The 25271-nt window shown below is 43.1% G+C and overlaps 1 protein-coding gene across 1 annotated transcript in view; it reads right to left on the reverse strand.

Moving 5' to 3' along the window:
- AK5 (adenylate kinase 5) overlaps positions 1-25271 on the reverse strand; it is a 245420-nt gene that overhangs the window by 20735 nt on the left and 199414 nt on the right. Inside the window, exons 11-12 of the mRNA XM_007458720.1 lie at positions 12796-12959; positions 10225-10341 (exon numbers count right to left, since the gene is read on the reverse strand). Coding sequence (XP_007458782.1) covers positions 10225-10341; positions 12796-12959 — 281 coding nt within the window. The remainder of the gene's footprint in view (positions 1-10224; positions 10342-12795; positions 12960-25271) is intronic.

A 25271-nucleotide genomic window follows, 5' to 3' on the forward strand; every position in this document is an offset into this window, starting at 1 on the left:
GTTTGACTTTCCCTATCTCCCCATCCTTTCCTTAAAGTGTTCTTTTGCTTCTGATGTCTCTCTCTGGAGGATACCAACGTTGCCTCCACTACCGATCTCAACCCTGGATCAAAAGAAATTGTTGCTCTCTTCTGATCTTGCAATGTAAACAAAAGTTTACCGCCCCACTATGGAAAGCGCCTGGGAGGGTTGGGAACAAAGTCAGGGTAGGGGAGGACTTTAAGACAACACGCAGAGCCGTTAAGTTGTCAGTAAGTGCTGTTCAATGATTTATCTACCCCCTCTGAAGGATGTACTTTAAGAAACAGAGTGGAAAAATTCTCCAAAATCTAGAAGAGTGAAATAAACCTCTGGAACATGTCATCTAACTCTTCTGTCTTTATTAATTGGAAGAAAAAAAAAAGAGCATTCGAGCAGTAAGAAAGCTGGGTGAAAGTTTAGAAGACAATGACCCTTGTCCACCAGCAGAGGGAGAGCTTGGGAGGCAGCCTAGGGCTCAGTTACAGAGTTTGGCTCCTGGAGCAGTTTCTGGCCGGGGTTGTGTTTGGAGACTAGGCGATTTTTCTTACTGTGGCGGTTTTCAGGCCACTTGTGAGGACACGGACGACAATTCAGGGACTCATTCAGGTACAAACAAAGATAATGTGTGTCTGAGCAGGAATTGGCAGTAAATGAACCGAAATAAGTGCAGGACAGAGAGGGAGCTTCCGCCTTGATTCTCAAAGTGTGGGCTGTGAACCAGCCGCACAGGCTTCATCTGGGAGCTTGTTAGAAATGCAGATGCTCAGGCACCATCCTCGACCTGCTGACTCTGGATTTTAAAAAGATCCCGAGGTAATTCTTCACAAAATAATACCTTGAGAAGCTGCTCTCCTGCCAAGATTGGGGTTTGACCTAACCTATTTCTCCTGGAGTCAGCACTCCCTTCCTACATAAAAAGCTGTCAAGCAGCCATTCCATTTGGAAGTGGCCTGTACCACTGATTCTTTTTTTTTTATTATTAATAGATTTTAAGTTTTAGGTTTATGGGAAAATTGAGCAGATAGTACAGAAAGTTACCATATAATTCCCCTCCCCTGGTTTCCCCTATGATGTCTTTAGGGTGGTACATTTGTTACAATTAATGAAACAATACTGAAGCATTAACTGAAGTCCATAGTTGACACTAAAGTTCATCCTTTGTGTTGTACATTCTATGGGTTTTGACAGTTGCATCATGTCATGGGCTACCATTATTGCATAATACGTAATACTTTCACCCCTCTGAAAATCTCCTGTGCTCTTCCTATCCATTCCTCCCTCTCTCTCCTCCCTAACCCTGGCAACTACTGATCATTTTTTTTTACTGTTTCTATAGAATTGCCTTTCCCAGAATATCATAGTGTTGAACTCATCCAGTGTGTAGCCTTTTCAGGCTGGCTTCTTTCACTTAGCAATATGCGTTTAAGTTTCTTCCATGTCCTTTCATGGCTTCAGAGGTCATTTCTTCCACTGATGCTTTTAACACCTAAAAGTTTTTGAAATGTTTGAGTGAAATACCATTCAATCATTTTTCAAAACGCTTTTATATATTTCTTTAGAAAGTCCCTTGGAGTAGCTCTGCCTTTTTTCCCTGGACCATGGTTAGCCTCTAACACAGCGGTCCCCAACATTTTTGGCACCAGGGCTGCTTTTGTGGAAGACAGTTTTTCCACGGACACATGGGGTGGAGCGGGGGGGATGGTTTAGGCGGTAATACGAGCGACGGGGAGCCATGGGGGGCGATGGGGAGCCATGGAGGACTATGGGGAGCCATGGGGGGCGATGGGGAGAGGCAGATGAAGTTTCGCTCGCTCACCCGCCACTCACCTCCTGCTGCGTGGCCCGGTTCCTAAGAGGTTGAGGACCCGTACCAGTTTGCGTCCTTGGGGCTGGGGACCCCTGCTCTAACATCCCATGGAGGGGAGAACAGAGAACTCTGTCCTTGTCTGGATGAGTCACAGAGACTTGGGGACAACTCCATGTCCCCAGCACTCCCCTGCTGGCTCCCTGGAATTCTGCCACTGCAGTGCTGGGCTCTTCATGGCCTTTGGGTATTCAGGGGACCCTTATTAGAGCACAGGTGCCCTTGGGAGGGCATTGAGATATGTAAGAACATTTCAGCAGCGGGTGCACTGTGCCATCGCTCTAAACCCTGTGGGGAAGAAATGGAGGCCCACAGAGGTTAACTTGCCCCAAATCACTGAGGACTAGTTAGTGACAGTCCTGAGCCAGCTGCGTGTAACTCCAAAGCCTGGTGACTTCACCCTAGTGGAGGGTGCCAGAGCCTTCAGAATGGGACTCAGGCCAGATGCCTGGTGGGCCAAGTGGAGCCAGGAGAGGAGGGTGGGGTAGTAGGAAAAGAAGTGGACGGTGTCAGAGGCCATTTAGTTTTATTTTGCGGAAACTTGCTTTCGCTGCCTCTGGGGATCTAGTTGGGATCAGCAGTCACTCCAGCTGAGAGCAGCCCACCAGGATGAGGGTGTCAGCTGACTTGTGATGATGGCTTTGCCTGGAGAATTCCAGCAGGTAGAGCAGTAGGAGGCGTTTTCCCTGCTCTCCTCTGCCCCCCACTTTAGTTTTCTTCTGATTAAGTCAGGACACGGGTTAGGCCATATTACCAGTGGGCAAGGTCCTGCCATTCAGGAACTTTCGACGGTTCAGAGTACCAGCTTTCTTGTTCTCTCTGGGTGCCTCAGTTGCCTCATTTTAAATGAGGATGACAAGAGTTTCTGCCTCATAGGACGGCTGCCGAGGATTAAATGAGTTAATACATGGCCCATTTCAAGCACTGAATAAATGTGAGCTAATGTTATTTAATGTGGGCCTGGCAAGATTCATTTTCATCCCTTTGCACTTCGTAAAAGCCCCTGTTGGTCAGATTTGAATTTAGAAAGAGTCAGAGGCCCCACCCGTGCTTTTAGCCTAAGTCGTACACTCCAGCGCGTCTACCAGCCTCACTGCACTGGGAGGGAAGGCCCGGCTAACAACAGAGCCACAGGCCTATTTCCCATTTGCTCTCACTCCTGAGCTTTATCCCCTTGGGGAACCTCAGTAGAGGAGGGGTGATGGGGTCATTTCAGCATTGCTGAACACACAACCCTAATAATAATAATACCACCCCATCGCCACCATAACGTCTGCCCTGGTGCTGCCATTACATAGCTCAAAAGTTCTGCAATCAACCGGAAGTTGGAAGAAGAGAGTGGAAAATCTCAAGTGGAAAATCCCAAGGTGGTCCCAAGGCTTGCCACAATTCCAAACCACTAGGACACACCAACTAGAAAGTTCCTTGGCCAGACTCATAACCTTTTTTTTTTTTTTCTGCTAAGAGTTCATTCCAAAGATTAGAATGCACTTATAAACAGAATCACTGATTCTATAGATGAACAGTGTTATGAGACAGTTCAGAGCAATCAGGCAGAGCGATACACTGTCATTAGCCACACATCCAGGAAACTCATCTGCATAGTCAGGCTAAGGGCAGAATTTCAGCTAAGAGGCTTCTGGGAGGAAAAGGCAAGAGCAAACCAGTGCATTTCACTTCTGTTAGCATGTGTTTAGCTTGGCTGCTGAAATGTTGGGTTAACACAGGAAAGCGTTTGCATTTCACACCAGGGAGTCAGGCTAAGCACACACCCTCCTTGAGATGAGAATAATCTATAAAGTGGAGATAATAATACCTACTGAATAGGATTGTAAAGATTAATACAATTAATACAATCCTGAATAGGACTGTAAAGATTAATACAATGACATGGGTAAAGCATCTAGTTCAGTTCTGGGCATATTTTAAGTGCTCAAAAAATAACAGCTATTATTCAGATAGTTATGTATCCTGTATGATTTTAAATGCATGAAGATAAGTAGAACCAAGACCGGAAGAACAGACATCAGAGTGTTATGTCTGGGTGGTTGGTTAGTCTTTGTTTTACATTTTCCTGTATTGTCTCATATCCATATAATTCCTACTTCTATAATCAGAAAAAATATACATAATTTTGAAAAAAACCCATAACAATGTATTGAACATCATATGTAGGCTTATACATATATAAGGCACATTGTAAGGATTTCAGCCAATCCTTCCAGCAAGCACTGAGGTAGCAATTTTTTCTTTTTTTAACTGAAATATAGTTGACATACAATATTATGTTCCTTTCAGGTGTACTACATAATGCTTTAACACTCGCATACATTATGAAATGACCACCATGATGAGTCTAGTTACCATCTGTTCTCACACAAAGTTATTACGATATTACTGACCATATTCCCTATGCTGTATGTTATATCCGTGACTTATTTATTATACAACTGGAGGTTTGTACGTCTCAATCCTCTTCACTTATTTTGCCCACCCCCCACCCCCTCCCTTCTGGCAACCACCTGTTGGTTCTCTGTATCTATGAGTTTGTTTTTGTTTTGGTTTGTTTGTTTGGTTTTTTAGATTCCACATATAAGTAGATCATGAGGTATTTGTCTTTCTCTGTCTGACTCATTTCACTTAGCAAAATACCCTCTAAATCCATCTATGTTGTTGCAAATGACAAGATTTCTTTTCTTTCTTTCTTTTTTTTTTAATGGCTGGAGGTAGCTATTTTCCACCTATATTTTATAGAAGAGGAAATTGAACTATGTAGAGTCAAGTGACTTGTCTTGGACTTATAAAGCCAGGCTCTAAATACAGGCCTGTGCCACGAAGTGACTATAACCAGGGGTTCACAAATGGGGTGGGAGCTGGGGATGGTGGTTAGAAACCCCAACTCCTCCTTCATATTCCTTCTCTCTCTCGCTCTCCCTCTCACTCTCTCTCTCTCTCTCTCTCTCTCACACACCCACCCACCCACACACACACACACACACACACACACACAGTGACAACCTTCCCTTCCTTAGCACACTATGTTGGATAATGAAGGCACATTAATTCGATGCGGGGAAAAGTAGGCTTGGGAACAGAAGATAGGGTGGTAATAGAGAAAGCACATACAGACTTACCCCTAAGCTGTGGACATGAGTTTGCACTTGGTCTTTAGTGGTGTTGTGTATGGTAGCCAAGCAGATCCTCAAAGGACCTGCCTCTCAGAGCAATCAGCTATGGTATGCAAAAACATCAGCCTAGCTAACTGAACTGGATTTTTTTCAGCCACAGATGGTCCCAAGCATCAGACACATCAGTCTCTGTGACACAGAAGGGCTGGTGAGGCGTCTATGGGCTGGAAAACCATCCATAGGCCTGAATGGGCTTCAAACAGAGTCGCAGGCCTGACAGGTACACAAAAAACACTCATTGTGCTCTCAGCCAGGCTTATTACTCTGAATCTCTGGGGAAAATCATACATCTGTATTTGTCTTTGCCAAATTTCAAATGAAATGCTTGCCTGTAATTTGGACAGGGCTGTACAAATGATTGAGTCCTTTCAGGGCATAAATGAATCAACAGCGGCTCATTCCGTGTTTGTAGCATCTTTGTTGTTCTGGTCAGGTTTAAAGCAGTGCTTGTTTTGGAGGGCTGGATGTGTTCTCTTGCACACAAGCCAAATTGATATTAGAATCTTCTAAATTGCTGTACCCAGGGACAAATCAAGATCACGCTTGATCTTTGCAAACTCCTTCCAGCAGAATGCAAAAGACTGTCTTCGGAGACATCTCACTTGAAGGTCGCCGGTTCATAAATGAAAGGGGCACTTGTATATTTTTGGAAGTGCATCATGAATTTTAGCATTGGTTGAAACTATCCAGTCATCACGTTGATGACTCTTTCTCACTCCTAAGTTCTAGTTAAGCCTCTTATCTGACACTTTCTAAAACCTGTCTGAATGGGACCCACAGTGGGGAAGGAAGTTTTGCTTTACTTTAGGAAGATCGTATGGATGATTTGAATTCATATTTACCCAAAGGCCAGGGATAGACTGGTTGGCCATCTAAAGTCCTGAACTCACCCATCCTAGGTTATAAGCAAAGGAGAAAGGCATGACGGAGCAGGAATTTATGGGCTTGAATGAAATGTGATTGAAAAATAGGTGACCCTAAAGTAGATAATATTTTATAACCTTTTATAGCTTAGGAAACACATTTATGTGTGTTACATCATTTGATGCTCACAAAACCCTCTAAATAGGATTTGGCAGCTACATTATTCTCTCTATTTTACAGAGGAATCTGAAGTTGAGTGACATGCCCAGGGTCACACTAATCTATGACCAAGGTGAACATCCAGCTTTTTTGACTCCAGACAGCACAAGTGATGTGCTTTAAAGATGTCACCTTGGGAGGCTCTACATGAGTGCAACAATGCTGTCACTGCTCCAAACAGTTCGGACCCCATAGGCCTAAGTTCAGATATTTGCCTTCAGACCCAGTTTAAAAAGTTCCCAAAGGATAAAAAAGATCATAATTTTGTTGTTGTTTGCACACAGTAGTTGACAAAAAAGATGCTTATCTTTACCCTACACCTTATTTATCACACTTGGCCATTTGGGGGTTTCAAAGAATATTCTACTACCACTGAGAGCAATTTTAAAAAAAGACATTGAAAAGGATGTATTCCCCAGCACATCCAAGCAAGTTCGTGACCTTTCCTGACTGTCCCAGAGACCCTGCCAGTACTCTCGGACCTTACGTTCATGGGCAAGGTCAAGTGTGAGATAATCTGGTGGGGTGCTGCCACCTTGAAGCCTGAACCTCAATCAACATTGCTGACTGGCAGCAGTTAGCGCTCATCTCCCTTGTGTGTGTGTGTTTTTTTCTTTCTTTTAAGGTTTTGCCCTCTTGTGTTTTAATGGCGTATTTACACAACTGCCAATTTCCAATAAGCAGGGAGCCCCTCAAGGGCCCCCGACCACCCCTTCCTCTTCTCTGGATCTCCCCTCACCCTTGGCCTTGCAGAGGCCCTAATTCAGAGATGGTGCAGGAAAGACGCCCTTGTTCCTCAGTTCAAGAGTAACCCCAGGAGCCTTATTTACAGCCTGGACACTGGCTAGAAGATCAGAATAAACAAAAATGTAAGACAAACCACGGAATACTTAATATTGTTAAGATGTCAATACTACAAAAGTGATCTACAGATTTAATGCAATCCCTATCAAAGTTCCAATGACATTTTTTTGTTGTTGTTGCAGAAATAGAAATATCCACCCTAAAATTCATGTGGAATCTCAAGGGACCCTGAATAGCCAGAGCAACCTTGAAAAAGAACAAAGTTGGAGGGCTCTTACTTCCTGATTTAAAAACTATCATAAAGCTACAGTAATCAAAACAGTGTTGTACTGGCATAAAGTCAGTAACTTAGACCAATGGAATATAATATAGAACCCCAAAATGAACTCTCGGATACACGGTCAAATGATTTTTGACAAGGGTCCAAGACCACTCAATGGGGAAAAAACAATCTTTTCAATCAGTGGTGTCGGGACAACTGGTGATCTCCATGCAAAGAATAGAGTTGGACCCTTACATTACACTGCATACAAAAATTAGGTCAAAATGGATTAAAGACCTAAATGTAAGAGTGAAAACTGCAAAATTCTTAAGAGAAAACAGGGGAAAAGCTTCATGACACTGGATTTGATAATAATTTCTTGGACATGATACCAAAAGCACAGGAAACAAAAGCAAAAATAGATAAATTGGATTATATCAAAATTAAAAACTTCTGTGCATCAAAGGACACAATCAACAGAGTAAAAAGGCAACCTATTAGCAAATCATATATCTGATAGGGGGTTAAAATCCAGAACATACCCCAGACTCTTACAATTCAACAACAAAAACCAAACAACCTGGTTAAAAAGTGGGCAAAAGACTTGAACAGACATTTCTCCAAAGAAGACATACAAATGGCCAACAAGCACATGAAAAGATGCTCAACATCATTAATCATTAGGGAAATGCAAACCCAAATCACAATGAGATACCACTTCACACCCATTAGGATGGTTACTATCAAAAAAACAGACAATATGTGTTGGCGAGGATGTAGAGAAACTGAAACCATTATGCACTGCTGGTGGGAATGTAAAATGGTGTGACCACTATGGCTGGCAGTATGTATGCATATGTATTGATTCCTCAAAAAATTAAAAATACAATTACCATATGATCTAGCAATTTCACTTCTGTGTATGTACCCAAAAGAGTTGAAAGCAGGGTCTTGAAGAGCAATCTGTACACGTACATTCATAGCAGCATTATTTACAATAGGCAAAAAGTTGAAGTAACCCAAGTAGCCATCAATGAATGAATGGATAAACAAAATATTATTCATCTTTAACAAGGAAGGAAATTTTAACACATGCTACAATGTGAATGAACCTTGAGGATGTTATGCTAAATGAAATAAGCCAGTGACAAAAGGACAAATCTGTCTGATTCCACTTATGTGAGGTACGTAGAGTAGTCAGTTCATAAAGACAGAAAGTGGAACAGTGGTTGTCAGGGGGTGGGGGACAGGGAAATGGGGAGTTTAATAAGTGTAGAGTTTCAGTTTTGCAAGTTGAAAAGAGTTCTGGAGATTGGTTGCACAACAATGCGAATACACTTAACATGACTTAAGTGTACACTTAAAATCGGTTAAGATGGTAAATTTTATGTTCTGTAAATATACAGAACATGGTAAAATATTGCCATCGTTTTTTTAAAAACGACAACAATCCTCCCAATTCCATTTTGTAAAAAAGTGGTTGATTATGTAAAAGTCTGAGCTCCTAAAGTGGTTTGTTTGGTGGGAGAAGGCTGTTTAGATTTCTGGTACATGAGTGCCCATCAGGAACCACCTGGAACTGCCACAGTCCCAGGTGCTGCCACACAAATCCATTTCTCCCTGCCCACCCCCATCTTGATAAAGGCTCCTGAGTTGAGATTCAGAAAGTCAGTCCCGGGGGTTAGGGCCCACCCTTGGGAACTGGGCCAGGGAATTTCTTCTCTGACTCTGGTCACAAATAGGAAATGCAAGGGAAGGTGAGCAACTGTCCTTTAAGTATTTAGATACCATCTAAGGAAATTAATTAAAACAGAGACTCAGAATGAGGTCAAACTAACTCCCAGGGGACACACAAGTACCATTACCCCTAATCAATGTTGCAGTGTTAGGGATGGATGGAGATAGGCCCCCCAAATCTTAGTCCTACCAGTAGTTGTCACTTACCAGTGAGTTGGCACTTACTAGCTATGGGGCTGTGGGCAAGTCATGTAACCTCTCTGGGCTTAACTCATCACCTTTACCATGAAGAAAATACCTCCTCTCTCTATATAAAAGGTTATTAAAAATATATCAAATGAAATAACATATATAAAAATGTTTTTAAAACTAGTCTAAAGAGATCTCTATATAAATATTTATTCTTGTAGGCTCTGGAATCTTTGTTTAATAAATGGGGACAATTGTTTCCCTCTTGCTTGGACTTTGTAAAATTAGAGATAATGTGTGTAAAGTGTGTAGCCCAGGACTTAGCCCAGAGTAGGCTCAATAAATGATAGGAACAATATTTTTTACTTCCTGCTGTTCCCCTGTGAGGGGCCTCCTAGTGAAGAGGGTGGGACATATATCTGATTCTGGGATGGTCATAGGGGTACATATATCTGATTCTGCCTGTCCTGCAACCTTTCTCCTTGCCTTCCTCTAAGGGCATCCTATTTTTCTTTGGGTAATTTCCTTCCCTTTCTTTTCATGGTTCAGGTGTGGTGCCCATTCTCCCTCCTTTCTTCCCATCCTTGACCTGGTCCTCCAGGCTGGACCAAGATATTCCTGGATATCCACAGTGATTGGTTCAGTGATGAGCCCAGGACCTGATAATCCAGGATAATGAAACAAAATCCTGGGTTGTTTGTTGGAGAATAGAAACACTTTTCTGTGAGATCACTTAGATGGTAGAATATAAGCCTGCAACAGGAAGAAAATGAGGCCAACGCAAAGAAAGAATATCCAAGAGATGGAGAACGTCAGATTACTGATGAACAAATTTGAATACATGGATCCAACCAAGTGTGAACTGCTCTTGGAAGTTTTAGTTACTTGAACCCATAAATCCACCACCAGCGTTCCCACCCTCCACCCTTTTTTTGGCATGCATGCTGAGTTTCTGCCATTTGTAATAGAAAGTTTTATTTAATGTAACTTAGGAATGCATAGACTTCGAATTTATCCCCCATCCTCGATGATGTCCCCTACTTTCCTTCTGGTATGATCCCCATAACAACACTCACCCTACGTCCGAACTCTTCCCCTTGCTTCACTTCCTGAGGATAGCCATCAATCAGGAAACCCTTGGTGTTTCTGAGGTTGGCCACCATGGCCTCCTTCAGGAGCTCCAGAATGATGCCCTGGAGCAGAGGGAGAGCAGTCAGGACCCGAGCTCTTCCACAGAATAACACTGGAGTCAGCACAGTTTTCCTGAGCCATCCCATCACGGGAGGGAGAGAGATAACAGTAAGATGTTGAGAACAAACTTATGGATACCAAGGAGGGAAGGGGACAGGAGTGGGATGAATTGGGAGACTGGGATTGACATATATACACTAATATGTATAAAATAGATAACTAGTGAGAACCCACTGTATAGCACAGGGAACTATACTCAATGCTCTGTGGTGACCTAAGTGGGAAGGAAACCTAAAAAAGAGGGGATATATGTATATGTATAACTGATTCACTTTGCTGTACAGCAGAAACTAACACAGCAGTGTAAAGCAACTATACTCCAATAAAAATTAGTTAAAAAAAGATTAACAGCAGGCAGCAATATACTGTATTTCATCAACTCCAAATCTCACTCCCCCCTCCATTTTAATGTTTATGGAATTGGTAGGTACCTTACAGTCAGTGCTGGGTCATAGTTTAATAGTGTTTTTTTTCTTACCGGTATATTTTTAGGGGTTATATTTTACTGAGGTGTCTAAAAATAATGACATCTTAGATTAGGTGAAATATAGTGCTATATTTCATACAGTAGCACTCCTTGAATTAGGCCTAATGCCAGTTTAAAACTAGACAAAACACGGTATAAAATGTGCTTCACTGTTGATTTGTTCCAGTAAATATTTTATAAAATTTGACACGCACTGACTTGAGGAGACTTTCAATAGATATGAAGTAACATTTTCTAGCAATATCACTTTGTTAAAAATTTTGATTTAACTTGCGCTTATGGAAAATAAGGAAGGAGGGATACATGGAAGCTTGGGAACGGATGTAGGAAAATGCCACCAGCTGCCCAAACTGGGGGGAATTCCTTGTGTTCTCTGGGTCCCAGGCATCCTCTGACTTTTGGCAGGGACTTGGGGAATGCAGCCATCGTAAGGGCAGTCAGAAACTATCCTTAGATAATAATGAATTAAATCTGCATGAAGCTTACATTCTAGTGAAAAAGACAGATAATAGACGAACAAGTAAATATATAGAAATAATCAGCTAGAGAGAACTACTAGGAGCAAATTTAAAGCAGGACAGAAGAAGCAGAATGTTACAGGTGCTATTTTAGATGGGGTGCTCAGCAAGGGTCTCTGATAAATTGTGATATTTAAGTAGAGATCTGGATGAAGTAAAGGAGCAAACTATATGCATATATGAAGGAAGAGGGCTCTGGCTAAGGAAAGAGCAAGTGCAAAGGCCCTGAGGCAGGAACAGCCTGGCCTGTGGGAGGAACAATGAGGAAGTGACTGGTTGGCTGAGAGTAAATGTGAGGGTGGTGGGGAAACAGCGTCAGAGAGTAAGCTGGAGTCCAGAGCCACGGGAAGGAGTCTGGATTTCATTCTAAGTGTGGTGAGGAGCTGTTGGAAGCTTCTGGGGAAGGGGATAAACGTTTTCAAGAAATCACTCTGGCTGCTGTGAAAAGAGTAAACTGTATGGAGAAAAGAGTGGGCAGAAGGAGGCCCACTGAGAGTTAACTGCAATGGTCTGTTTCCTTTCATGAGGACCATTCTGGCTTCCAGGTGGGAAACAGACTGTAGCTTGTTAAAGAGGAAGCATAAATCTCTGTTAGCTAATAGGGGCTACATTGTAGGAGCCCTGACTACAGAGCCTAGTGTGGGACCTAGTCTGGAAGGGATGAATGTTTTTTGATACCAGTGGCATCTAGCTTCTCAGAGATGGACAGTGACTTGAAAACAAACAAAAAAAGGTAAATAAAAGGGATATTCTTTTTTTTTTTTTTGCGGTACGCGGGCCTCTCACTGTTGTGGCATCTCCCATTGCAGAGCACAGGCTCCTGACGCGCAGGCCCAGCGGCCATGGCTCACGGGCCCAGCCGCTCCGCGGCAGGTGGGATCTTCCCGGACCGGGGCACGAACCCGTGTCCCCCGCATCGGCAGGCGGACTCTCAACCACTGTGCCCAGGGAAGCCCAAAAGGGATATTCTTTACTTCAGCCACACAGGGAAGATACCAAATTTCAAGTTAATGTTATTATACCTCTCAGAACTAGATCAAAATGTTGTTTTTTATTTTCCAGTGGGTTCTAATTCTAGGTTCTGCTGCACCAAGTTCACTTCTGCTTTGAAGATTTTAACTCTAAAGCAGGGACCAATATTAGAAGAAAATATGAAACAAGGTAACATTCAAGGGGCTGGCAGAGCAACAAGACAGAAGGAACCTGGGCCTGGACAACTTGGTCTGGCAGATAGGTCTCTGCTGCGGACCTCCTGCCTGCCTCTGGACTGTTACATAAGAAAGAAATGAAATACAGCTATTGTCCTTTTTGGGTTTCTTTGTTCCAGAAGCTTAGATTAATTGCAACACTCCCAAATCTCTCCCCAGCCAGAGAAGGCAGCTGTTGCTTACTGAGGGCACCAGCTCTCCACGTTCCATGATGTTTCTGATCAATTTGCTTCTTTCAGATTCTGATGACAGCTCATTCCGCAGGAGCTTGCCAGTTGAGAGATGTGTAAATCCATATTTTTCCACCAGCTTTTCACACTGTGTGCCTTTGCCAGAGCCTGGGCCACCTAGAAAAGAAGTCATGTATCAGACATCCATCCCAAATCTGGTTCTCCATTTTGGGCTATAGTCACCATGGTGAGCAGGCCTCAGTGCTTCATCCACCAGCATGGACTGAACAGTGATGATTTACCGGGAGCATGTCCAGAGCTGTGGATACAGTGGAGAATGGGACACAGACCTTGCCCTCAACAAGCTTACTGTCCATGGATGGCAGATGGTGTTGTAGACAAAAAACAGCAGTCACTATAGGTGGTCTAGTGGGGAGGGGTTCCAGCTGTTACAGGGGCCAGAGTAGGGGTCCACAATCCTAATTTGGTAGACGTGCATGTCAGAGAAGTTTCCTGGGGCACTGAATCCGCTCATGTGAAAAGCACGGATCACAGTGCCTGATACACTGTGAATGTTCAACAAATGCTAGCCATTACTTTTTTTTTCTTTTTTTTTTGCAGTACGCGGGCCTCTCACTGTTGTGGCCTCTCCCGTTGCGGAGCACAGGCTCCGGACGCGCAGGCTCAGCATCCATGGCTCACGGGCGGAGCCACTCCGTGGCATGTGGGATCTTCCCGGACCGGGGCACGAACCCGTGTCCCCTGCATCGGCAGGCGGACTCTCAACCACTGCGCCACCAGGGAAGCCCACTAGCCATTACTTTTAAAATAAATTGTTTTCAAATTTATGGTTACCAAAGTGGCAAGAGGAGGGGGATAAATTATGAATTGGGGATTAACATATACACACTACTATATATAAAATAGATAACCAACAAGGACCTACTGTATAGCACAAGGAACTATACTCAATATTTTATAATAACCTATAAGAGAAAAGAATCTGTAAAAGAGAAGATAAATATATAACTGAATCACTGTGCTGTGCACCTGAAGCTAGCACATTGTAAATCAACTATATTTCAATAAAAAAATTGTTTTCATTTTCAAACACAGACCTACAGAAGAGTTATGAATACAAAGAACTTTCTGAAACATTTAAGAATCAGAGGCCAACCTGATGCCTCATGGCTACAGAACACTTTAATGTCATTTCCTCCGGACAAGGAACCAAACACATCCTCCTAAATAAGTACATCTTCAGACCCCATTCACATTTCAGTGGGATTGTCCCAATCATCTCAATAATGTCCTCTGAAGCCCATGGATCAAGTTCAGAATCATGTGCTGCCTTTGGTTGTCATGTCCTTTTGGCCTTCTTCCCAAAGGAACAGTTCCTCCGTGTTTCCCTGACACTTTTGAAGATTATAAATAGTTATTTTTATAGAATGTCCCTCAATATGAATTTTTCTGTTGTTTTCTAGCTATTATTACTGATGATCTCCCATAGTCTTTTTTTTTTGCGGTACGCGGGCCTCTCACCGCTGTGGCCTCTCCCCTTGCGGAGCACAGGCTCCGGACGCGCAGGCCCAGCGGCCATGGCTCACGGGCCCAGCCGCTCCGCGGCAGGTGGGATCTTCCCGGACCGGGGCATGAACCCGTGTCCCCTGCATCAGCAGGTGGACTCTCAACCACTGCACCACCAGGGAAGCCCTCCCATAGTCCTTTGATGAACATTACATCTTGACTCTTTCCTTGCCCCTCCCTAAGTTCAACTAGTTGCTAAGTTGTAAGCTTTTACTTCTTGAAAATAATAATAGCTAACCTTCGCCAAGTGCTTACTGTACTGGTCACTGCTCTAAGCATTTTGTGTATATTAATTTTAAATGATCTTAAGACAGGCAGACACTGGTATTATTCCCATTTTACAGATGGGGAAGCAGAGGCACTGAGAAGTTAGCTGCCTTAGGTGGCAAGAGCAAGTAAGTAGCAGTCTAGGATTCGAAGCCTGGACTCTGGCTCTCAGAGGTGTTCCCACCTCTCGTGGCTGCTGCGCCCAGATTCACCTCCATGGTTCAGGTCCTCATGCTCTCGGTGTACAGCAGCCATCCTGCCTCTGCGTTGGGCAATGGGTGAGGCTTTGAGGTACAGCAGACCTGCTAGCAGGATGATTTACCTGAAAAGCATGTCACCGCCCAGCTCAGAGCATTCAGTGGCTTGCCATTCCTCACAGAATGAAATCCCAACTCCTTAGAGTGGCATTTCTAGCTTCTAGAATCTACTTCCATCCAACCTCTCCAACATTTTTCTTCATTTCTTATTTATCCTCACCCAACATTGTCATGTCCAACTGTAGACTGTCCCTTCCTCAAGACATAATTTTTTTTTTTTTTTTTTGCGGTACGCGGTCCTCTCACTGCCGTGGTCTCTCCCATTGCAGAGCACAGGCTCCGGACGCCCGCCCAGGCTCAGCAGCCATGGCTCACGGGACCAGCCGCTCTGCGGCATGTGGGATCTTCCTGGACCGGGGCACAAACCCGCATCCCCTGCATTGGCAGGGGGGGGCGGGCACAAACCCGCATCCCCTGCATTGGCAGGTGGACTCTCAGCCACTGCGCCACCAGGGAAGCCCTCAAGACATACTTTTTTAAAAAAAAATTTACTTTGAGATAATTGCAGATTCACATTCGTAAGAATAATATAGAGATATCCCATTTATACTTTACCAATTTTCCCTGTGGTGACATCTTGAAAAACTACAGCACAATATCACAACCAGAATATTAGCATTGATGCAATGAAGATATAGAACATTTCCATCACCACAAGAATCCCTCATGTTTTCCTTTTATAGCCACACCCACTTCTCTCCTACACACAACCCCTCCATCCTTAACCTCTGGCAACCACTAAATCTGTCTATAACTATGTCATTCTGAGAAAATTATATAAATGGAACCATAGACATCAAGATATGCTTTTCCAATGTGCTTTTCCTATTCTCGGGTCCTCAGCCTGGAAGGCTTTTGCTTCCCCCTCTAACTATCAAGGTCCTCTTTATCCCTTAGGCCTGGACCCAGTGCTGTCCCCTTCTGGCATAAGCTTATCCCCCTCACCTCCCTTGGGGTGAGTGATGTAACCAGGGCTTGGGTGCCCTTGGCCTGTCTTATGCTTGGTCTAGGTCTCCCACTCGACTTTCTGCCCCACAGTGCCTATAGCACAGCACCTGCCGGTACACTGCCGGTGCTTCTTAATGCCTGGAGGATTCCCTGTTAAAAGGAAATATTGAACTGAAATGTAAAACACAGTTGAGGTTTTTAGCATAGCAATGCGGATTTACGACTTGTTTGGCAATTTTCCTGGCTGGCCTCTCTTCATATTCAAAACTCCTTTCTCAGAACAATTGGCAAGACCCCTCTTGAGGGGCATTAGTTGTGGTCCCTCATCAGTGGAAGGGCCTCTCACTCCCTCTCCTTTGACTTGGCGGGAAATCCAGGAAAGGTCCACGTTTTCTGACCTCTGCTCATCCGTACAGCTGCTCTCAGCCAAATGGGGAGGGTTCAGACCCCTCACAGTATTGTCATGGATGGCCTAGATGTAGTAGGAAAACAGCAATTACAAAGGCTTGCAAAAACAATGCAGACCATTTAGCAGCAGCGGCGGATTGCCATCTGATGCTACGTTTGCTCCAAGCACTATGACTCCTGTCTCCTGAGATAATGGAAATGGAGAGTGGAAACAAGGGAAGGCCACTCAGGGGAGAAGTGCTCCCAGATAAAGGAGTAAGGGGAACAAAGGGCTAGGCTCCTGCAGCGGCCACGAGGGCTTCTGTGGCCGGATTTACCTAGAAACTCTTTTGCTGGGATGGCTGGAAGCCAGTCACATGGGAAAGATATTTTCAGACTTGGCTTACAGGGCAAAAATGCTGCATTCCAATTATTTTCTTCCTTCAGCAACCTACTAATATGACTATTACAGTTTTTGCTCCTCTAAAATGTTATTTAATAAATCTTGACACAAAGGCAATTAAAAATCTTCAGCTCAAATTAACCGCAGCTGTGTGTGAAACAGCAGCCACTGCCCCAGTTAGAAACCTTTCGTGGGAGCGACAGCTGCAAATTCTTAACATTCTTGGGCAAACAGTGCAGGCACAGTGGAATTTTAAGTAATCTACACAATGGTTTGATTCTTCCCACGGCTCCAAACCCGAGAACAAAGTGATTATTATCACTGCCGTGAAGGCCCAAAAACTGCTAGGAGATGTATGAATTTTCATACACTGTCTCTGACATTTCTTTGAGGCCTTCACTTATGACTTTTAAATGAAAAGCAATGGAGCCTTGATATCCTTCTGAGATAATTTGTTACATGGGAAAAACTCGAGGTGCCACATATCTGAACAAGTGGGCTGTGTTCTCTGGTGACGAGATGGCTGACAGAGATGAGTAGCTGTCACATTTACTGTCATCTCACTGATTTTTCCTGTATCACTACTCGAGGCTCAACCCCTGAACAAACCTATACACAATACTGCGTGGTGTGATTCACAAAGACAGCCTGGGGTAGGAGATTCCATTTCGAAAGGGTCTGTCAACCTTCAAAAAAAAAAAAAAAGTGAAAATTCTTTATTCTCAACCAATGTGATTAAAATTTTTTTCCATGGGAGGCCAAAGGTGCTATACTGTGAGAAGTGTAGATACTGTGACCCTCCAGCTCAGCGCATCCCTTCCCTTAACGCTGCACCGAAGGAAGGGGAAGAAGAGCCTGCAGGAGATTTGGGAGCCCAGGGCCCATGGCTGGATTCTCCCTCGCGCATTCTCCTTGGTACCTGGTGTTCTCTGAGGTGGAAGTGAAGCAAGGTGCATCACCTGAGCATGCCTGCCTGAGCCACCTTTTCCAGCGTGCTTTTTATCTTCTGGGGCAATCCTCTCAGGGGACAGCTCCTGGTTTCATTAGCTGGGCTCTGCAGAAGACCTGCCTCCTATGTGACTTTGCAGGATGCTTGGCCTCAGGGCGAAAAGAACAAAACAGCAAAGCTGGTGTGTTAGAGCACATTCTGCACTCAGAAAGAAAGCCCAAGTAAATACTGATGTCAGGTTGATAATTAGCTGGATCCCAAGTACAAACAAATGCACGGACATAAGTTTCTATCACACTTAACAGTGTTTTGAATAGTAATGGTGTAGAGCAGGCTCTAGTGTCCTTGGTTGACATTTTATTGTATCTTGTTAATTGTAGGATGCAACCTGGAACTAAGCATGAGGCCTATTAATACTACTCTTCATTTGACAAACATCTGTTGGGCAGCTACTGTGGGTCAGACACTGTGCTAAGATCTGGGAATCGAAAGATTCAGAGGCCCTGTCTTCCATCAGAGAACTCACCCTCTAAGGGGAAGCCGACAGGTGAGCCCAGCATCACAGCAGTGTGAGGGGCCTGCGGGCCAGGCCTGTCAACACCACTGCAGGGGCGCTGGGCGGGACTCCTCGCTCAGGCAGGGGAAAGCACGTATGATTACCTTTGCTAACACCGGGGAAGTGTGGAAAAGAAGAGCAGAAGGCTGAGCTTGGTATCTTCAGCAAAGTGACTTGGAACATGAAAAGGTCTTGCAGAGAACGGTGGGACAGGGAGCATGGTGTACTGGGAAGGGCACAGGAGAGATGGGTCGAGTAATAACCCCTGGCTCTACCACTTACTAGTCCAGTGGTTCTGGGTGAGTCTTTTAACTTCTCTGAGTCTTAGTTTCCTCATCTGTAAAATGGGGGGAAATAAGAAACAACTCTCTGCCTCATTCTACCTTTGCTCTCCTTCCTCCTCATCTTCCATTCCTGACCAGTCACTAAGCAACTCTGAAAAGTTGAGTCTACATTCGAAAAGTTTCTGAAATCTGTCCCTTTGTCCCAAATCTCCCTTGTTACATCTCTCTGCCAAAAAAAGATGGTGCTTGATAGATGCTAATTATAACGAGAGGAGGTTACTCATCCCATTAGCTCTTCCTGAGTTACATCTGCAGGGTGTCATCCAGCATATCAAGGTTGGAATCAAACATAATCCAGGGCTTCCCTGGTGGTGCAGTGGCTGAGTGTCCGCCCGCCGATGCAGGGGACACGGGTTCGTGCCCCGGTCCGGGAAGATCCCACATGCCGCGGAGCGGCTGGGCCCGTGAGCCATCGCCGCTGAGCCTGCGCGTCCGGAGCCTGTGCTACGCAACGGGAGAGGCCACAACAGTGAGAGGCCCGCGTACCGCAAAAAAAACAAACAAAAAACCATAATCCAACAAGTATGGGGACTAGCCATCACTCCAAGACGTCCAGACCACTTGCAGGTAATTAAGATATATATTAGTGTGTGTGTTCACACACACACACACACACACACACATACATATTTGACTGTACATTTACAAATATATGTATCTGGTTTCGAAAACTCATAAAGTTTATTTTCTCTAAGGCAAAGCAGAGGGGACAGCATTCTTCAGGTTCTAATGTCATCAGCAAAGCTTTGCAGGCCTTAATTCCCATCCCATCCCAGCCTCAGTGTTCTCTAAACCTCTTAAGCACCAATGACCTTCATCACTAACCCACTTTTAGCTCGCCTTTGATCTGGATGAACTTGAGAGTTCATCATTACTTGGGTCTGTCCTCCCACCCTGCTCACGTCTTCTTGTTCTCCCTGGCTCTTTTCTCTTCACCTCACTTCTTCTCAACTTGTCCTCTGTTCTCACTGTGACCTCATTGAGTAGGTCCATTCCCTTTGGGCTCCACTTACCTCTGTGACCAGCTGGGCACCAGGCCCTTTCTAGTAACTCTGAATCCTTTGCACCCTTTGAATTCTATTGTGCCTGTGATGAGAACCACCAGCCTGCTATCTGCCCAACCCACCATTTACTTGATTTGCATCTACTCTGGGTTGCTAAGAATTCCATAAGAAGGTCAGAAAACTGAGCCAACTGGGTTTCTATCTAACTTCATAATAGCTTTTAATGCTTCTTGGCAGATAGTCTTCTTTTGCTGATACCAAATTCGATGTCCAAGGATGGATTCTAATATATTTCCTCACTGTCCGTAAATCCTCAGACATACTCTTATTCCTCTCACTTTTAACAGGCATTTACATCTCCCTATTATTCACTAAGAAGGGGAAGATTATCTTCTTTCCTCAACATTTTCAAAATATATGTATCTTCATCCTTTGTCCTCCATCTCTCCTTTCTCTCATTTGGAAGGTGCTATACAACTAGTCAGCCTAAGGCTAACTTCTCTGCTTTGGCTCTCGTAGCACCTCAGCGTTTTCCTTCATAGCATTTTCCACAGAATATAATTACTATCTATCTGTCATCTATCTATCATCTATTATCTATATATCCATTGTCTATATCTCTCACCTATCTCTTATCATCTATTATATCTATCAATTATCTATCATCTATATCTAACCATCATTTATATCTACCTATCATCTATCCATCTACTGTCTCTATCACCTATCCTATCTATCTATCTATCTATCTATCTATCTATCATCTGTAGTTTACTTTAAGTCTGTCTTCCATATTAGACTCTACAGGATATGATTATGCTTTGCTTACCACAGTGCCCAAACATAGTGCCTCAAATACAGTTGTCTACTGTGTTTATAAGTTGTCTACATTATAATAGTGACTGAAATAGTAAATACTTTAATGGTGAATGGATCCTTTCTTCCTGCCTGCTCTAGAAACTTGATCCTCTCTTTCTAGTCCACATTAAATTCATTCCTCTCTGTTGGCACCATCTCTTCTGTAAACAACATGCTTAGCTCTTCCCCATCCAAATGAAAATATTTCCACCATTGTCTGTATCCTCTAGTTATCTTTACATTCTTTTGCTTTTTTCCAGTAGCCTGAAACTGCCCATTTCCATTTCCTCTTCTCTTATTGACTCCTTAGCCTCTCGCAAGCTACCTCCTACCCTCATCACTCTCTGAAATTGATCTTTAAAGTTCAACAGTAATTGCATAATTGTCATCTTATTCAATGACCTTCTTCTAGTCTTTACTGTCTTTGACTCTTTAGTAGCATTTAACACCACTGATAAACATCTTAAAATTCTCTTTTCCCTTGATTTCCAGACACATAATTTGCCCATTTTCTCTCCCTTCCTTTGCCAGGCGGAAACTCACAGAGAGTAGAAACTGCTTTATTTATGTTGGCCTCCCCACAGAACCTTGCAAAGTATCACAGGCAATTGTTGAATAGAGACAATGTCTAGGAGCCTTATGGCCCCACAAGAGTGACAACTATATTCCTTTTCCCATTAAAGGAACCCTGGACCAAAGGAATCGAGTTCTAGATTCACACCCCAGACCTTTATCTGGTGAGATGACTTTAATGGAGTCACTTATCCTCTCTGAGCTTCAACCTTTTCAATTACAAAATAGAGATGACCAAAATGCCTATTGGTTGTGAGGACAAAATGTGATAATGCACATAAATTGCTTGGAACGGTAGCTGGCACGGTGAAATACTCAATAAGCATCATGTTTATTGTCTGTAAAATGAGGCAGCTTGTGTTAGTGCTGCCTAGAAGTCCTCCCAGCTCTAACATTCTGTGCTTTTACAAAGATTAGATACATCATTTTATATTGTGGTACTATTTTAACATCTTTAAAGACAGCCTTCACAGTCACAGCCTGTGAAGGTATCAAATCTTCTGTAAATCAAACTATCCTAATTTTAGATAGTCCTCGGTGTTATTTAAAAATCTATCAGATTTCTACCTCTTGAAATATTTCTTTCTGTCTGAATGAAAATGGGCTGCAAGATCGGGTTCAGGTTTTTGTAACTGAATGATTCCTTTAAGAGAAAAGCTATTCTGCCATCACATCATGAAATGACTGTGCCCTAGGAATGATCCTCAAGCACTGTGGGCCCATGAGTCACTTTAAATATCCTGTATCTTGGATGAGCTGTGTCACCATGCAGAGCTTCAGCAGGGTTGCTGGGAATTGGCTCTCTCTGACCAGAAACAGTTACGAATAATAGATCTTTATCCTCAAAGACAGTATCTCTATTCGTTCTGAAATGCACTGCTGCTGCAGGTTATTTGCTGAATAGGATGAAGAATGCCAGTGATAGGGTCAGCTGAAGGTTATGTGGAAGAATTTCACACGGGACTGGGAACTTCTTGATAGCAGGGACGGTGCCTTATTTATTGGTACGTGGTGTATAGTAGGCACGCAATAGTTATCAGATCAATCAATGAGTAAATGACTGAATGAATGGATGGTGAATGATCTGGGAGCTTCAGGGAGGTAGCCTCCTAACATTGGGAGTTAGGAGACCTTGGTTCTAGACCATTCCTGTTTTGAACTAGCCGAGAGTTCTCGGGAGAGTCACTCTGCCTCCTCAGATGCTATAGCTTCCTTGTCTGTAAATCAGAGTCTGGATTAAATTAGTGTTTTCCTGTGCTATTGTATATTACATTTCCTAAATATTCCAGCTTCTCTTCAATAGTGCTTCTCCCTGAGGAAATATTACTCATCCCCACCTTTTGAACTTAAAAGTCCCCAAGTGACTTGCTTTGGCCAGTGAACTGGGGGCAGAGGTGGATGTGTGTCATATTTAGGCAGAGGTTTTTATAGCCAATGCATGGTTTTCTGTGTCTCTTTTCTCTTTGCCATGAAACTAGCAATATTTTGGATAGTAGGGGCTCCATCAGCATGGTTACCAGAGTGAAGCCCAGTCAACTGTTGACAAACATGTAGCATTAGTCCAGAAAAAGAAGAAGAGGCGGAGGTGGAGGAGGAAGAAGAAAAAGAAGAAACATCTTTGTTGTTCTGCATCACAGAGATTTTTAGTTATGCTTCTTACTACAGCATAACTTAGCTTCTTCTGACTGATACGTTCCCAAACTTGACTGTGCATCAGAATCACCTGGGGAGGTTGAAAAATTGCTGAATCAGTAGAATTCTGAACCTCTGGGGTTGAGGCCTTGGCATTTAGAGTTTTAGAAAGTTCCCCAGGGAAAGTATACAGATATTGGCAATTGACTTTGAAATATGTAAGGAAAAAAAGGTGTATTGATGGATGGGTAAAGGGGTGGATAGAGGGAAAGATACGTGATAAAACAGTTATTGTAAATGTTGATGGCAGAATCTAGGCAGTGGGTTTACGAGTGTTCACTATAAAATTCTTTCAGCTTGGGCTTCCCTGGTGGCGCAGTGGTTGAGAGTCCGCCTGCCGATGCAGGGGACACGGGTTCGTGCCCCGGTCCGGGAAGATCCCACATGCCGCGGAGTGGCTAGGCCCGTGAGCCATGGCCGCTGAACCTGTGCGTCCGGAGCCTGTGCTCCGCAACGGGAGAGGCCACAACAGTGAGAGGCCCACGTATCGCAAAAAAAAAAAAAAAAAAAAAAATAATTCTTTTAGCTTTGCTGATTATTTGAAATATTTTCAAAATAAAAAAAGATCTTAAAAAAAATTTCCTCAGGTGATTCTGATGGTTAGCTTGATTTGAACTTCTAGACTAGATAATCTAAGGAAGGCCATTTGCTGCGAATACCCCAGTGGTCACTGCAGGGAGTCTGTAGTGTTGATCTTTCTTTTAATATTTATTTAATATTTTAATATTTATTTAATATTACAATGTAATAATTCTGAGATAATGATTCTATCATGAGTGAATACTTGCTATAATGGTTAATGAGAATCCGTATTGCCTTATCAAAAGCAAGGCTATCCTATCTGTTGCAGATGAGGGAACTTTTTGTTTTCTCAGCATCGAGCTGGAGGTAACGGGAGGAGGACTATGGAAGATTTTATACCAACAGAGTGGGTCAGAGACAAGTTCGAGAGGTCACTGCAGACCGTTCAGATAAAGGTATCTGGTTCACAATGCTTTTGGCTTGATATTTGACCCTAATAAGTATCTATCTATATGTTTTATTTGTCATAATTCATTTAATGCTTACAACTATGTGAAGTAGGTGCTCTTTGTAACCCTATTATACAGATGAAAAAACTATGCCCAAGGGCCAACTCTACCTTGGTAACCACTAAGCTCTATAGCCTCTCATATGTAAGGTCATTCTGGAAATCAGACCAACTTGCTGTGTAGAAAAGCACTGTACAGTCTTCAGTCAATCAGAATGGTCACCGGGAGATGGGTTTTCATCATGGACCCCTAGGGTTGCCAGCTGAAATACGGGCTGTCCAGTAGATATTGCATGAAACATACTTATACTAAACACTGTCACTGCTTATCTAAAATCCAAATTTAATTGTGTCTCATATTTTTATTTGCTAAACCTGTCAAATCTATCAGGCCCCACCAGTTATTAACTTAGAGACTTTTGGGAGACATGATTTTATCTCTGTTCTGACAACTCTAATGGTTTGTGATTCTGCAATTCCTTCAGCTAATACCATCACAGCCATAGCGAGACATGTGAAATGTCTAATTAAGACAAGACGCTGAAACTGGTTTCCACGACTTTAGCTCTTACGTAGACAGATGACAGGGAAGGTTCAGGTCTTGGGGGAAAGGAAATCACAGGCACCATGATGGTGATTCCTAAACATTTACACCCCATGATGCTCCTACAGCTCATAGCATCACAACCCCATCTCATCCCAACAGGGACAGAGACAAAATTTCCAAACTGCTCACAAGTAAATACCACTAAAAACCCTGTCCTCTGTTTCTTCACCCGGAGATCTCCAGGATCTATTCCAGACACAACTCAACAAACTTATAGACTGGAGCCTTCTAATAGGTGCTTCATCAGGCTCTGCTTCTTTGGGTCTCTGAATTCTTGGACTTCATTCTTCTAGAGTACTCCTCCTCTTACAAATTCTCAAACTTATCAAGCCACCTTTTCCCCCATTTTATAGACCCTTCACACTATGATCTTAGGTATACATTAAATGACTATAATCGACAATTTATAATCCAGCTTCTCCTCTCTATTTTTTCCCTTCTTTTGTATAAAATTATTTTTCTTGACTGTACAAGAAATATATGCTCCTTACTGAATATTTAGACAACTTGAAAAAGTGAAAAGAAGAAAAATCTCCCATGGTCTCACTCCCCAAATGTAACTGCCAAAAATACATTTTGTTTTGTTTCTTTGCAGCTTTTTTTTTTCTACATATGATTTTCTGGTTTGGTTTCTGTTGGGAGTCTGTCTGCTTTGATATTTCTCCACTTTGGGCTTTTGTATTCTCATATGAAAATGAGCTTGTTGGACTAGATAAATTCCAAGGTCATTTCCAACACTACCACTCTATGTTTTTGTCTTTGTTAGAGAACTTGGAGAAAATTTGTGCTTGCAGTCTATTTTTGTACTGTAAAAGGAAATGAGGATATTTAAGATGGTTAGGGACATTTGCAGTGAATGTTAGTTGGATTCCATCTGGGGTTTTGTGTTCAATTTTGGGCCATACCATGGAAACTGGAAGTCTTATGCACTGTGATGAGAATATAAAATTGGTGTAAACTTTCTAAA

This window comes from Lipotes vexillifer, unplaced genomic scaffold (genome assembly GCF_000442215.2).
Source record: "Lipotes vexillifer unplaced genomic scaffold, Lipotes_vexillifer_v1.1 scaffold419, whole genome shotgun sequence".
NCBI lineage: Eukaryota > Metazoa > Chordata > Mammalia > Artiodactyla > Lipotidae > Lipotes > Lipotes vexillifer.